This window comes from Corvus kubaryi, unplaced genomic scaffold (assembly GCF_017639235.1).
Source record: "Corvus kubaryi isolate FWS band 111438036 unplaced genomic scaffold, C.kubaryi_AGA036_p1.0 37249, whole genome shotgun sequence".
NCBI lineage: Eukaryota > Metazoa > Chordata > Aves > Passeriformes > Corvidae > Corvus > Corvus kubaryi.
Genome location: NW_024581072.1, coordinates 8151269 through 8165947, shown reverse-complemented (window position 1 = coordinate 8165947; position 14679 = coordinate 8151269). Strand labels below are relative to the sequence as shown.

The following is a 14679-nucleotide window of genomic DNA, read 5'->3' as shown; positions in this document are numbered from 1 at the left end:
GCCCAGCTTTTGTATTACTCAAATCTGAATGAATAATTTAGAGAGGCTTAACTGAAACAGATGTTCTGACTCCTTTGTTTCTGTGACAAGCCTTTCTTTCCTCTTTGATGAGGGAGTCCTGTTCGGCTGTTGGTTTGTACCAGGGGGGGTTTCAGTGAGCACCTGCCTTGCCAGGTAAAGGGGGTGAAGAGGGAGGTTCGGGTGAGGCTGTCATCATCAGGAATGTTTACTGGGTTGGTTGCCCAAGAGCAGCCTCTTCCATGTACACATTGATTGCCCAGATGCACAAACCAGGTCATGGCTGCCAGGATTAGCAGGCAGCAGTGAGGAGGAAAAACTGAACTAACCTCCTTCCTCTGCAGAAGGTCTCCTGCCAGTGTTGCTTTTGTTTCCTTTTACAGCCTTTAATGAAGTTTTTGCCAGTTCCACAGCCATCAGGAAAGCCAATTTCCACCTCAGTGTTCAATCGTGTCTATTAATAGAAGGCACTAGTACTTGAGCACAGCTGGATGCAGGCACCCTTCCTGGATTTTTGTGTTCTTATATGGTATTTCTGTTGATAACAGATGAAGTTTTGCTGCTTTTTATGTAGCAGATTTTTTGCATTGCTCTTAATGAGTAATTATTTTCTTTTTCTGGCTGGCTGCTGCAGCTTAGAGAAGTGAGAATCGTCGTTTTATTTTCGTGGACTATGGAAGCAGTGCTGGGAGAGCTCAACAACAGCGGAAATGCAGTGAGAATTATTTCAGATTTTCAGAGAAAGCTTCTTGACCTTAATGATTTAAGAAATTTCAGACTAGTTACTTTCAGCTGGCATCCAAATTAACACTGTTTTAAAGGGGAATTCACTCTGCTTTCTTAACCAGCAAACAGGAAAACAAGGAAAAAGAAGAGCCATCACTAAACATCTTTGACTGAAATCCCTACTATTTTTGCAGCTGAAAAGTTTGTCTGGATTGTCATCAAAAGTGACACCTACTGTCAGTGTTTTTTTCTGCTACACACCCTACTTAACTGTCAGCAGATTTTTATTTTGTGAGCTTTACAGAGGCACCTTATTCTAAAGGAAAGCATTATTGAGTAGAAGGCATCTGAAGTCACAGGATTGGTTGGGAATGTCCACAGAGGTGCATAAATTTATTCTAATGTTCCCAGTCATATTGTGAAGGTTGCCAAGGCTATCTCTAAAATTTGAGATTATTCAGAAAAACAACAATTCAGATTATCTGAAGACTTCCTTTTCAAGTTCCCCCTGGGGCAGGTGTGTGTCATGACAAACAGATTTACAGAATTTATAGGTGTTCTGCACCAGGACTGTGGCAAATCATGGGGCTGTTCCTGGAAGTTGCCCTCAGAGCTGTTGGCACCATGTGAAAATCAGGAGGACTGTGTTTGTGTGCAGAACAGTGCTGGCTTTTCTTGGTGGCAGAGGCATGCTAAAAATAGACTTAAACATTAGAAATTGGAAGCTGCTGGAGTACAGAAGGTGCCTCTTGTGTGGAAGAGCTGGCTTTGTGTAGTGGTACAGGATTTGCAACTTGTAAAGCTGTGCAGTGGTCAAAATAGCACAATCCTTTCACAACACAAATTCTGTACTGCACTCAGAAGTAGGATATTTTCTTCATCAATCTGCAGGTGTTTTTCCCTTTCTAATTCCCTTCCAGGGCTGGCTTACTTCTTATTATTCCCTCAAGATAAAGGGCAACACAGAGGTTATTATGAAAAAATGGCTGAAGGTTTTGTTGTTAGCACAGGGGCTTTTTTATTAAAAAAAAAAAAAACAAACTCTCCCACACTGCTACAGGTATTGAAAACTTGATTATATGGCAAAAAAAAAAATTAAAGAGCAGATCACTATTGGTATTTCAAGAAGCACCTTTGAATTTCTAAATTAATACAGATTATTTGGTTTTGTTGTGCTTAAAAATAGCACTAGGCAGTCAAGTTTTGGTGGCCTTAAGTGCCCTAAATCATCTCAATTGCTTTCAGTTAGTACTCCTAGAGTCTGGATAATCAGTCCAAATTTAGGGACTGTAAGCTCATAATAGGGATATTACTCTGCTGAGGGGAAATGAGTGGGTTCCTTCTCTTGACACCGGTGCTGAGAAACCAAAGGGTGGAAGGCCAACACTGCTTTTCCGATGCTGAATTTAGCGTCACCCCAGCTTTTGCTGCGTGGCGCTCAGTGCCAGCTGTCCCTGCTGGGGGGACCCTGGTCCAGCCAGCTCCAGAAGTGACCCCAGAAGGAGCAGGAGGGGTTTGCTCGCTGTGGTTCAGCGTGGGAGCCCGAACCTGCCGGTCTGGGTGCCCTCCCCGTGCTGCTGGGTGGGGATTGTGTGGCTCAGCACTCCGGCTTGCGGAGGGCTTGGCTTGGCCGGCAGCTGCCGGAAACCGCAGCCACAGCCCCAAGCGCCGGGGCGAGGAGCAGCCGCGTCCCTGCAGCAAACAGGAGCCACACGTCCACCGCGTGAGTTAGCTAGCCATCCCTGCTCTGCTTTCCTGCTCCCTCTGCCTCAGGCTTGTTTGTGTTCATGTTGTAGTTATTTTTCCTTTTTTTTTTTTTGGTTTCCTCCTCTTTCTCCGCCCCCTTTCTGGGAATTTTGTGGGCTGCGGTAACACGAGGTGCCAGCTCCAGGGCTTGAGGCATTCCAGAGCAGTGTCTAGTTAATAAGCCTTTAGATTTATTTTGACATACTGGAAGCAGCCTTTTCCGACACCACGTGTCATGGCAGTTTGGAGAAGAGAGGGACAAGGAAGAGCAGGGTTTAAAAGCAGTATCCCAAGTTGTTCTGTGTTTGTTTGGGGGTGGGGTTGGTATTTTTTCCTTGCTCAGCGGCCCACGCTGTTCTGGCTTCCAAGACCTGTGTGATTTTTTTTGGCATGCAAACGCAGAGCCTATATGCCTGTACACAGAGTATTGCATAGTCAGGGTGTGGTGATCTGCAAGAGCAACTTCTTGTTTGAACTGTGCTCAGGTATCAGTAGTTTATTACACTTAAAAATATATGAACTAAAAGATGTAAAACGTGGAAAAAAAGTAATACTTTTCAATAAATTGTATTCTTTTCTGCAGTAGTGAAAATTAGGTAGGTAGGTATTGCTTAAGTTGTGCCACTGTGCGATAATTGTTGGTAGTATTGTCTCTCCTTTGGAGAAAGTGAAAGTAGTGCATGAAATAGCCCAGAATTTTTAAACATTGCAGATACCTCTGCTGAGTTCTTGATATTTTTTTTTTTTTGGCAACCAGTTTCCTCAATGTTGTATTTTTTTAGATTGATATAAAACATATGCTAACAGCTGCTTCTGCATTAGACATTTTCTTTCCTAGACTAATGTTTGTTACCTTCAGTCTTTTATATAAAATAGTGATTTTTGGTTTGGGGTTTTGCTTTTTTTGTTTTTTGGGTTTTTTTTGTTTCCTTTGAGTGGTTAGATATGTAAGGTAGGTACAGCTTGTAGAAAATCATGTTTCTGATCTTGGAATTGCAGAAATGAGCTCCGTGACCAGTTTTTCCTCACAGGTCTGGTTGTAAAGCTTTGCCCTTTAGGGAGACACTCCCAGTTTGAATTCTGGGCAAAGCTGTGCTGCCCTGGAGGTAGTGGCTCTTGGACAGCTGGGAGTGGGGGTAGAGGAGAAACCTCTGTCCCCAGAAAGCAAAGGAACTGTTTTTTCACTGAGTTGGTCTCCAGCCTCTCCACTGTCACCATTCATGACCTTTGTTTCCCCTGAGAGGAGGATGCCTGTGCTCATTAACGCTCTGGGGCTTTGTCCAGAGTCTCCTCTGCCAGAGGAAGAACCTGGCAGGAAGACCGGGAGGGTGGTGGCCTTCAGCACTCCTTGGGAGCTCCTTAAGGCTCAGAAACCCTGCTGGTTTTATGGAAGAAGTCAGGTCTGTGCCTGCCTTTATGCCATGCTCAGTACAAGTGCTGGAACCAACTAGAAAATGCACATTTTTGATCCCCAGGAGAGAAGCCTCTGTGACTGTGAGGCAGGACAAAACCTCACCAAGGTGGAGATACCATATTTTTTAATTGAACCATAATGCAGTTATTCCTCCAGAGCATGCTGAAGGCTCTCCTGAAGTGATTTGAGTTGAAGCCAGTGCTGAAGCAAGAAGTGCCACAATCTGCCTCTTTTTAAGTGGGAATAATAAAACAGTGTTGAAATTTTCTAACATGATCGAAGAATGAAGCCCAACAACACAATCCCACCACCCCTGGTTATGCAGTTTTGCCCTTAGATGATATTTTAACAGCAAAGTTCTGTCGAGATCCCTTGACTTGGTGGTTTTTATTCTCCTGTGTTTTCCATTCATTTTGGTAGCCATGTGTGGGTCAGTTCATACAGCCATTCATGAATAATATTTTCTCTCTATTTTCTCTGCACTCTGGGAGTGAAAAACAATTTCCAGTTCTGAGTGCTGTTCACGTTGGGTATTGCCTGGCTTGATTGTTGCAGTAGAAGTAATCAAGTTCATAACCTCGGAGACCTTTAGCCTCAAGATGAAGTTGTCTTTTACGTAACTTCAGTGTCTTTTTAAAACCCCCTTTAGAGAATACTGGATCTGTTTGTGACTCCCTGGTTCTGTTTGTTACTCCTCCTCTGCATCCCAGCCCTGCTGAGCAGGGTGTTGTGTGACACTGCAGACAAAGTGACACAAATCCTAGCTGAGCTCAGCAGCGCCACGTGGCATGTGGCTGGCACCTAATCTCTTGTTTTCCTGGTGTTTACTTACCAGCCTGCAGTTTGCTGCTGCAGATAACTGTGGAACGTTCTGGTGTTTGAAACAGCACGCAGAAAATGGAAACAGTTTGGCTGGAGAAGTTGCGGCCAAATTCTAAATGTTCACATGAGGTGAAATTGAAAAGAGGATTTTCGAGCTGCCCAGAGAAAAAGGAGAGCTTGGCTGCAGTGACCGGCTCATACATTACTGTAATCCTATCCTGTGCAGAGTGGGAACCTGAGAAGAGGCTTGACAGGACTGGGGCACTGCTTCTAATATCGGAATATGACTGAATGAAAGTGAAATTTCAGTGCGTGCCAGATTGTAAAATTTACTGTCACAGAAACAGGAAGTTCCCGAGAGGAGGTAATTCAAGAGCACGCTTTAAGGAGAAATAAGAATGGGGAGTTCAAAGCTGATTGTTGATTAGTGTAAAAGAAGCAAGGATTGTGCAGCCTGTGATACTGTTTGCAGACACACAGGATGTGAAGGCAGCAGACAAAGTCTGTTACCCTGCTTGGAATGCACTGACTTTGTTTCCAGAGCTCTTCCAATACTGTGGAAGGACATTAAATAGAAATTGCCTTTGTGTATAGAAAGCCTTTAAAGCAGTAAGCCAAGCTGCATACCGGAGCCTTGGCCACAAACTGAACTGAGTATGTAAAGGTTCTTGCTGTGTAGATACTGTGTATAACCTGTGATCAGTTAACAAACTCTTTCCTTCTGCTTCCAAAAGAAGAAAACAGGCACAGTGATTGTCGCCATCAGCTGAGGGATACTCATAAATTTTTGCACAACCCTAACTTCCTGCATGTAAGTGAGCAGAAACTGAAGTGTTGGAAGTTAAAGAAAGAGTTGAATAGTACAAAAATTGCTTAAAGTGAATGGTCATTCCCTGGCCTCAGCTGTGTTTTGTTCCAGCATAAAGCTGTTTCAAAGTCTCAAGAGTTGCTGAAATAAAGAAAAAAACAAACATGCCACTATTGAACCTTATTAAACCTTGGACTTGAATTAGGTTGCTGCAATCCAGATGTCTTCAAACAGACATCTCACCTAAAGGTGGTTTGTCAGTTTCTACGAGGTGTGAAGCCTTGTTCTACACCGTGGTAAATGTAATTCTGATCTTACTGATTTGCTTGATAACATTCCGTTTAGTGTGACCAAATTCAAATGCCAGTAGGTTGTGTCTAAAAACACTGCTTCAAAACCTGCTGCGTTAAATTTGAGTGGTGTGGCTAACCAGCTCTGGCTGATGCATAAAACTCAGTAGTGAGGTCTGGAAGAGTTTCATCTCTGTGCCAGAACGGCAGAAATTTTATTCCAGTGTTCGAAGTAGAAGAAGCCGGTAAGAGTGAGTGGCTCAATGTTTCCATGATCATCAATAAATTTAGCAGCTCCTGAGGCTGTAAAAGAGTCTTTACAAGCTAATCAGCATCACAGTCTCCTGGTTCAAACCAGTTTCTTAAAAAAATCATCGTGTTTTTATTTCATGAGGAAATGGCTGTATTTCCTCTGTGTCTTCTACCATCTCTCAATGATGGTTGATGTTGCTTCTGGGTATGGATTAATGATTGTTGCAAATGCTTATTCTCCATGGTGAGAAAATGGCAGAATAATGAAATTTTAGGGTTATTCTTTTCCACAGTAGTAGCTGCAGGAATTTGAACTATAATGATAGTAATAGATTGTACATATTTTTCAGTTGTATTCACACCAGCTGAGTTGATGAATGCTAAAAGCACAACGAAGCATCTCCAGAGACAGGGTTTCGTCTTCTTGTTTTGTTTTGTTTTTTTTCAAAGACAGGTATTTAAAACCAGGTATATTGATGAATTGAACTATGGTAGCATGAGTTTAAAAACCAGCCAAAATAACAACTTTGGCAAGGAGTTTTAGATTGAGTTAGAGTATAGTTATGCATAATGTAACTGGAACTGTCCTCCAAGGATTTTTTTTTTTCGCTCCACCTGCCCTCAGTGGCTGACAGGAGCAGAAGGCCTTTGTTTGTAACATGCAGTGTTGGTGAGTTTCAGTAAAATAGGAATGAAAGGGGAGTTACAGGCGGGCAAAGTCAGCCATCAGAAATTGCAGCGTAAATCATTTAGAAATCGTTCTCATCACTTCTACAGAGAAACCCATCACAACAGGGCAGCACAAATACCCCAGTGTCTGAGTAATACACAGGTACTGACTAGAAACCTGCATCCTGCTCTTCCATTTCATTAGGTTCTTAATATTAAGCCTCCAAAAAATTAACTGGGAGACTGAAATCTTCAAAAGAATATGATTTTCTTGGTTGTTGTGGGTATTCTTATCCTTCTCTTTAAAAGTTGTTGCTTTTCTTAAAAATGTAATAGCAGAACTGCATGTAAGAGCAGCAGTTGCAAAATAGCAGAATATTTCCAAAATTACTTGGGATGGAAAATGACATAGGAGCACTCAAAGTTGTAATTTTTGAACTTGGCTACTATAGATACTGTAACAATAAAAGATATTTAAAGAGTTACTGTCAGTGCTAAACCTTTTTTCCCATTTTAAGTCACTGTATGCCTTAGATGCTGTGTAGCTTTAAGTACACACGTTTGTATATTTATGTATTTATTTGTACATGTGCACACACACGCCCGTGGTGCCATCCCTGTCCCACCTCCTGTGTGTGTGTCCGGGAGTGGGAGGGCTGTACAGCCCTTGCCACACACCATCAAAGCAAGTGAGAGGTTTAACCTCTTAACAGCTCAAGTGGTATTTCACGCTTCAGCAGAATAACCCATTATTTCTCACAATGGTTCTCTGAAGAGCTTTCACTGCCCACATCTTACAAGCACTGTTAATTAAAGTTCGGTATCAGGGCCATTCATGGAAAGAAGCAGCCACTCACAGTCAGGTAGATTAGGTTTTCCCTTGCATTACACACCCTGTGAGTTAGTGGTTGTGAAATCATAGGTGTTGTGAGCTCTAAGCCTGAGAAGCAGTCCCAGCTCAGCCATGCCTAAGGGGTGTTAGCCCAGAAGAGAATTTGGGTGGCTCTTCAGTCCTCTGTTCCAGACTGAGTTCAGCTACATCAATCAACAAATATTTATACAAGCTCCCCCAAGGGCTGCTAGAGCTAGAGGTGCCTGATTTGTCCAGGTAGCCTTTGCCACAGAGTGACTCTTCTCTCCAGAAGGAAGATCACTGAGATTCTTTATTAAAGGCTGAGTCACTTTCTTCTTTGTTTCCCATTTCTTGGGGCCCTGACCAAAGCATCAGGTGCTGACTCACCTTTCTTTTCACTAAGTCATTCATACATCTTACTAATTTTTTCCACCTAAACCTGTCCTCACATCTTTCAATATTCATCTCTGCTATGGTGTGATGGCCAAAATTGTTCCAGCACTTGACCTAGAGAAGCCCAAGCCAAAGAGGTTTGGAAGTTGTATTTTACATTTATATTTACATTGTCACAGCAACAGATTACTTTTCCCCAGATTCCTCTTCCCTTGCTTGTTTTTAGCAGGAGCATCTCAGCCTGTCACATTATGGCCTTTACCTGTTTTTGTCAGTATTGCTGCCTGTCTAGCAGGGTTTGGTGGTGTTTGGGGGTTTTGTGTTACTGCCTTCAAGATAACCACCAGTGTCAGAGATCAGGAGCTCTGTTCTATTCAGCTGTCTGAAAGCAAGGTTGTAACCCAGTCTTACAGACCAATTTCCCCATTTTATTCGAGAGAATGTCACCTCAAGTAGTGAAAAGTTGCAATGTGTCCCACTCTGGAGGTTTGTTGCTTTATTCTTGTTGATTCTTATTTATTCTCTTGTCGTCATCTCAGCATTTCTGAATGGGTTGCTTGGTAAGCGTTTGCAGCCTCTCTTCTGGTTTTGAAGGTCTCCACCTGGTGCATTGTGCTCCTTTCTGAGTTCCTGCAATGACCTTCCTCAGTCTGATGAATCTTCCTGATGAACTTCCAGAGTAGTTTCAGTGATTTTTAGTTCTGTGAAACCGAGAGCTCATGGATTTCTTTGCCTTTTGTTGTCTTTTTCCAAAGGGCATCTGCATCCAGTTCTCTGAGCTGTTAAAGTTTTTTATTTTGATGTTTGTCACCATTATTTTCTTCTTCTTCTGCTGTTGCACTTTCCATTTTACTTGCAGATTTCTGAGGTACACACAGTAAGAGTAGATCACCAATTTCTGATAGTTAGTTTGTTTTGCTAACCCGCTGCTTGGCTTCTGTGACAGTTCTCTTTTAACAGTAGCCTGAATGCTGCCCTGGTAACTGGACAAATGAGTTTCCAAGGGATTCCTTCTCTTACCAAATTAGATTCCAGGTCTCTTCATCAGCCCTTCCTGCAAAGCCATCCTCTAACTCAAGAGCACCTGAGGTTCTCTGGTCAGCTCCTGCGCAAAGACTGATTGATCCCTGTTAATCACTCCATGCTGCATGTCACCCAGCAGCTCTGCTGGCAGGGGGGGTAATTAACAGGGATTTTAGTCTTTGCTTAATCAGTGCTATCCTGTAACCTCTTCCCTGTCCTTCCAGTCCCTGCTGTGGTGGTCTCGGGACTCTTACACAGGGAGCAGCTCCTGGTGGGCTACCGGTGGTCCTGGATGCCTTGCTGCAGATTTGCCCCCCAGCTCACACAAGAGCTGTGTGTTAGACATCCCCCAGGCTGGGATCCCTGGCTGCACCTTGCTCACAGGGCACCAGGGCTTGCACAGCACCCTCTACCACCCACGCCTGGTTTCAGGCAGGACCCATGGGGCTGCAGCTGCAGGAGAATGGGAATCAGCACTGATTGCTCTGGTTCTCCCCTCTGGCTCTGCTCTCCAGGGATCCCTGACAGCTCAGAGGACACCCCGCTCTCCATTTGCAGCAGCTCCTGGCTTTCTCTTTCCCAGCCTCCTGGTCTGGTTAAACCCTCACTGTTTGACACCCCAGCCTTCCTGCAAGGGGGTGTTGGGGCTGAGCAGGCCGGGGTGCGAGCAGGGTGTGCCACAGCCACACGGCAGCTCTGCGTCAGGAGGTTTTTGTTGCCCAGTTGCCAGGCAGCACTTTAATATTTACCTCCACGCCTGACACACGTCCCTGTGTTGCTTCACGCCTCCTGCACTCCCTCTGTGGGGCTGTGGCAGAAACATCTGGGCACAGCTGGTGGAAGAGCAGGGTCCTGGGGACGGGAGCAGCAGAGCAACGCGAGGTAAGAGGCTGATCCCCAGGGCCAGGCTGGTGGTGACCAGACCAGCCAGAGGGCTTGGAGCTCAACAGCCTTGTGGCATTGTCAGTCTGGGAAGCTCAGTGTGGCTGCAGAACCTGCTGGCTGAAGGGCTGGGAGAACAAGGACCCCATTTCTTCCCTTTGTGGGAAAAGAAGAAAAGGGAACACACTTCCTGAGTGGCTTTTTTTGGGGAGACAGTGGGAAATTGTGGGCCTTCATTGTGGAACTTGAGTAGGAAGTGGTGAAAGCGAAGCAGGGCACTCCGTGGTGGTCCCTGTGCTCTTCCCACCTGTCCTGCTTTTCCCCTCTGGCTCCTCAGGGCTTTGTTCCTCTGCGTTAACCCTGAGTGTCCCCAGGGAGGATGGCTTGGTGTCCTCCACAGCCACTGCTCAGCAGCCATGCATTGAGCTGTTTTCTCTTTTCAAACTGCGCCTCTTCCTCCATGGGTACATCCATTCTTCACCTTTTTGCTTCTGGTGGTCACTGCTGTCCTGCTGGACAGGGCAGAAAGAAGCAGCTGGGCTTTTGGGAGGTGTTCATCTCTGCAGGTTGTGGCGCTGCTGCTGTGCTGGGACATGGGAAGAAAAAGAATTTTTCGGTGCATTTTAAGACAGCAGCTTGGTAAGAGTTTTCTGAGGGCTGGAAGGGAGAAAGGCTCAGATAAATGTTTTTATTATTAAACAGACAGGGACTAGGGTGACTAATAAGAAGGTGTAGAACAGATACCTGCTTGTTAGTCATGCTGAAGGAATCCAGATTAATTTCTTGGAGAAGGAAGAAAAGGAGAGGGAGAACTGTTAAAGAGCAAATTAGGAAAAATGCCTTGTTGCCAGCAGATTAGCTGATGGTGGTAGTAGAAGTACGTTAAAAGGTTATTAAAAACTTCTGTTCTCTGCCCTGATGTAGGAGACTCTATATATTCCTGTGTGTGTCTCCACCCATACAAAAGTTCCCATCTTTTAAGTAGTCAATCGGTAGGTCTATGGTCTATTATTTGTTTACTTTTCTGCAGTGTGACAACTATATATATATTTTTTTATATATATTTTTATATATATATATTTATATATATTATATATATAAATCTATATATTTAGAACAGTCAAACCTCTCACTGAGCCAGTGGCATGGTAAACAGAGACAATGCAAAAAAAAGGGAGAGAAGAGAAAATGTAAAAAAGTTAGTAAGTTGTGCTGCAAATTTAAATGTGACCTATGAATGTGTTACTGTGACAGAGATCACAGTATATCACAGAATCATAGAATACAGCTTTGTGCGTATGCAAAAATACAAAATACACCTTTAAGCAGAGGAGCGTGAAGCAGGAGTAGAGGAGTAGTATTACTTCTTCACAAAGTATTGATGAGACAGCTGGAATATTCTGGGCTTTGAAGTTTGATACAGCCACAACAGAAACACACCATGGTGGTTTTGGATTGACATCCCTGAAGCCAGGAGAACAGAACATGTCCTTTGTAGAGTTCCAGAAAGGTCAGGTGATAACGTAGGAATAGTGGCAGGACATGTGCTGCTTATGTATTAGCTACTCCTTTTTAACACAACATATTTGAGTTTCCTACTTTAGTATTAAATATTTTCTGTAACAAACTAGTAAATCGAAAGGCACAGGTTTTGTTAAAGAATTTTAAAGAGAAGCATGGATGAATCCTGCAAAGTAAGTACATATGCTTCAGTGTGAGAGCAGGATTTGGGTTTGTCTTGGTACTTGATGAAAAATTTGCTGTGAGTACATGTCAGAGGAGAAAAAATAATGTTTAAAGAAGGTCTGTGGGCATCATCAAACTGTCAAAATTCTGTGTGTATATCTTGTCGAAATACAGGCCAGGCAAAAGACCTAAAACAATAACTCTTTAATTTTCAAAAATAATTTATTCTTTATTCAGCTGGATAACAAGTGAATTCAGATTCTTGATGCTTGCTTAATACTAAGCATGTATAACAAAAGTAAAGTTGTTGGGTTTTTTTCTCTTAGAAGCAGTCTCCTTCTGTGGATGCACCAAAACCACAAATTATGAAGCCATCTGAAACCAGGGTAAGAATTTCAGAAGAAAATCATGCATGTATGAAGGCATGGAATTTCCTTTTTAACACTTTGGTACTGAGTAACTTTACCTGTATTTCTTATCTGTAGCTTAGTTTCCTCTTCAAAAGAAAAAAAAAAGAAAAACTAAAAAAATGCTATTCAAAGCGCCCAGAGGTTTTTACGACAGCAATAAAAAGAAAATTCATTGCAATGCTTAATTTTAGCTGTCACGTTTTGTGACTTGGGTATAGCTCCCCCCAGTGTGATTGCAGGGTTATTTACCTGGTGATGATTTTTCACATACTCAGCAAATCCAGGAGGAGCTTCAGCTTTCTCTGTATGTGCAGTTGCATCTTCTCGTTAATCTCCTGTGTTTCTCTGTCTGACAGCTCCCTTGCCTTTGCCCTTCATGCTTGTTCTGTCTTGTTTTATGGCTGGGGCTTCCTCAGTGTCAGGGCTGTGTCATCAGTCACGTCCTTTGCTTGTTAGGAGAGAGTCATTGTCCTCCGTCACGCCTCTGTTGCCTAACAGGAGTTACCTGTGTTGTTTAAACAAATGATTAATGGTGCTCCCCCCCCAGCCTCTTCCATTTTCCACAGTCATAACAGCAAAACCAACAAAAAACTGGATGCCAAAGGAGGCCAGCAGGGACTTGTGTGGTGGTGAAGGCTCAGGCTGCCTGCGCCTTGTGTAAATGCCAGTAAAGGGATGCCTGGAGGGGTGAGGGTGGGAGAGGCCCCTGCAGGTGCTCTGGTGCAGGCAGAGCCAGCTCTGCACGTAAATAGCGCTGCTGGAGGCCCTGCCAGGCAGCTTTTGAGTGTTTTGGCACAGTCAGAGTTGAGGTTTGGTCACCTTCACAGTGATTTTTTTTTTTTCCATTTATCAAATGGGAAGTTTCTTTGCAACAACCTTTTCTTCTTGTGTCTGGTCATTCTGGCCTGCATCTCCCATCTCTGCATTTGAATTTAGCCATTACATTCCACTCAGCTTTTTGAAACCCTTTTCCTCCATGCACACATACGTCTACGAGCTGAATGGCAATTAAACAAATTTTTAATTTGTGTACAATCATAATTACTCACACATGAAGTCATCTGCCAGCCTCTGGTTTCACCTCCCTGTTGTGTTTGTGGGCAAACTCGTTTGTGTCGTGTTCATTAATGCTGTGGTTCTCCATATGGTCTAACCCAGACAGCTACTGTCTTTCCCTACTTGAAATTTAAAACAACTCTCAGAAGAATGTGGTAAATGAGCCAAAAATAGAGTAGCAGAGGCATTCTTCAGCACTGTAAGACTGGTAGACACAAATCCCTTTGAAACAGTAGCCTGCATTTGCATGTGTACCATAATTAATGTTTTCTTTTAATGTCTGTTGCATTATTAATGTCTTTTTCCTGCTGGATTAAACAAGTCATTTGCATTTTTGACAGTAGACTTCTTTGAAAAGAAGTGAGGTTGCTGAGTCACTTCAATTTCTAGTCCTAAATTTCTTGCAAATTCTTTCCTGATTGCCTGCTGTAACCACATCTCATTTGTCCTTCCTGAGGTCTCTCTAGTGTGCCACTGCTCTTAAACATGCTCTGGACCACTTTTCAGCTTTCAATTCTCTGTGTGTGTATCCTTTGTCTCTAATGAACCTGCAGAGTTGTGCCTCTCTGAGAAAGCCCTGAGTTCACTGTGACAGAGGAAGGAATGTGGAATTTCTTGTTCTGTGGGCAAAGCACGGTGTTAGGTGGAGAGTTTGGAGGACAAGGGTGTAGAGCCAGCACCCAGTGGATTTTGCAGGGTTGGAGGAAAACAGGGTGCTGCCACTGCCACTGTCCCCGACACGTCCCCTTCAGCTGCCTTCCTTTTGCACGTGTTCGTGCAACCAGGGAACCAGTGTAAAAGAATTCTTTTTCATTTCCAGACCATTTTTCAGTCAGTTTAAAATGCCTGCTCTCAGATCCTGGCATAGTGCAGGTGGAAGCAGGCAGTTGAAGGGGAAGTGGAACACCTTTTTCTCCACAGGAATTCAGTGCATGCCACCAGCTGATGCCATGGCTTCGGTCTGTGGCTGCTCACAGCTGACTCTGTTTAAAGGATGGCTGAACAATTCCTCTGAATGGGTGGTCTCATACAAAAATTGTTGGTTTGATTTGCCTGGGGCTTTTTTGGTTGTTTTTTTTAAATTAGATTTGAGCTTTGTAATTGCTAAAACTGTATTTAAATAGATGTGTCTCTGTGTGTGAGCAGGTGTTTATAATCACGTGTTTTATTGTGGCCTCAGCATGCTTTTGTGTGAAAGTCCTGAATCGAATCCTTGCCCATATGGGTTCATTTCTTCTTAGCACTGCCAAACATAAATTTATAGTATGGGCAATTCTGCACATTTTAAAAGTTACGAAAGAACAGTGAATGATGCATACCTTACACAGAAGGTGCATAAAGTATTCAGTGAAATAATATTTACAGTATAAAAAAGGAGACTTGCAGTTGTTCATAACTGGTTTGGCAGGTTGAGAATTTGTATTCAGTGTTCTGTACAGGTGTTGTTGGGTGTGGGCAGAAGTGCAAGTATATTTTATTGTCCTGCAAAAACAAGGTGTGTTTAGTCTTCTTCTGAAAAGCAGATAAGAAAAACCTGAATTTGTGCTCTGACAGCAGGGTACTTAAAATCCTGAGCAGGCAGTAGTCCCAGAGCAAGAAAAGTCAAACTCTGTGTTTTTTGAACTTCATCC

General features: G+C 43.4%; 1 protein-coding gene across 1 annotated transcript in view; it reads left to right on the top strand.

The window, feature by feature from the left end:
* CAST (calpastatin) overlaps positions 1-14679 on the top strand; it is a 50120-nt gene that overhangs the window by 14435 nt on the left and 21006 nt on the right. The window contains exon 4 of the mRNA XM_042023614.1: positions 11909-11968. Coding sequence (XP_041879548.1) covers positions 11909-11968 — 60 coding nt within the window. The remainder of the gene's footprint in view (positions 1-11908; positions 11969-14679) is intronic.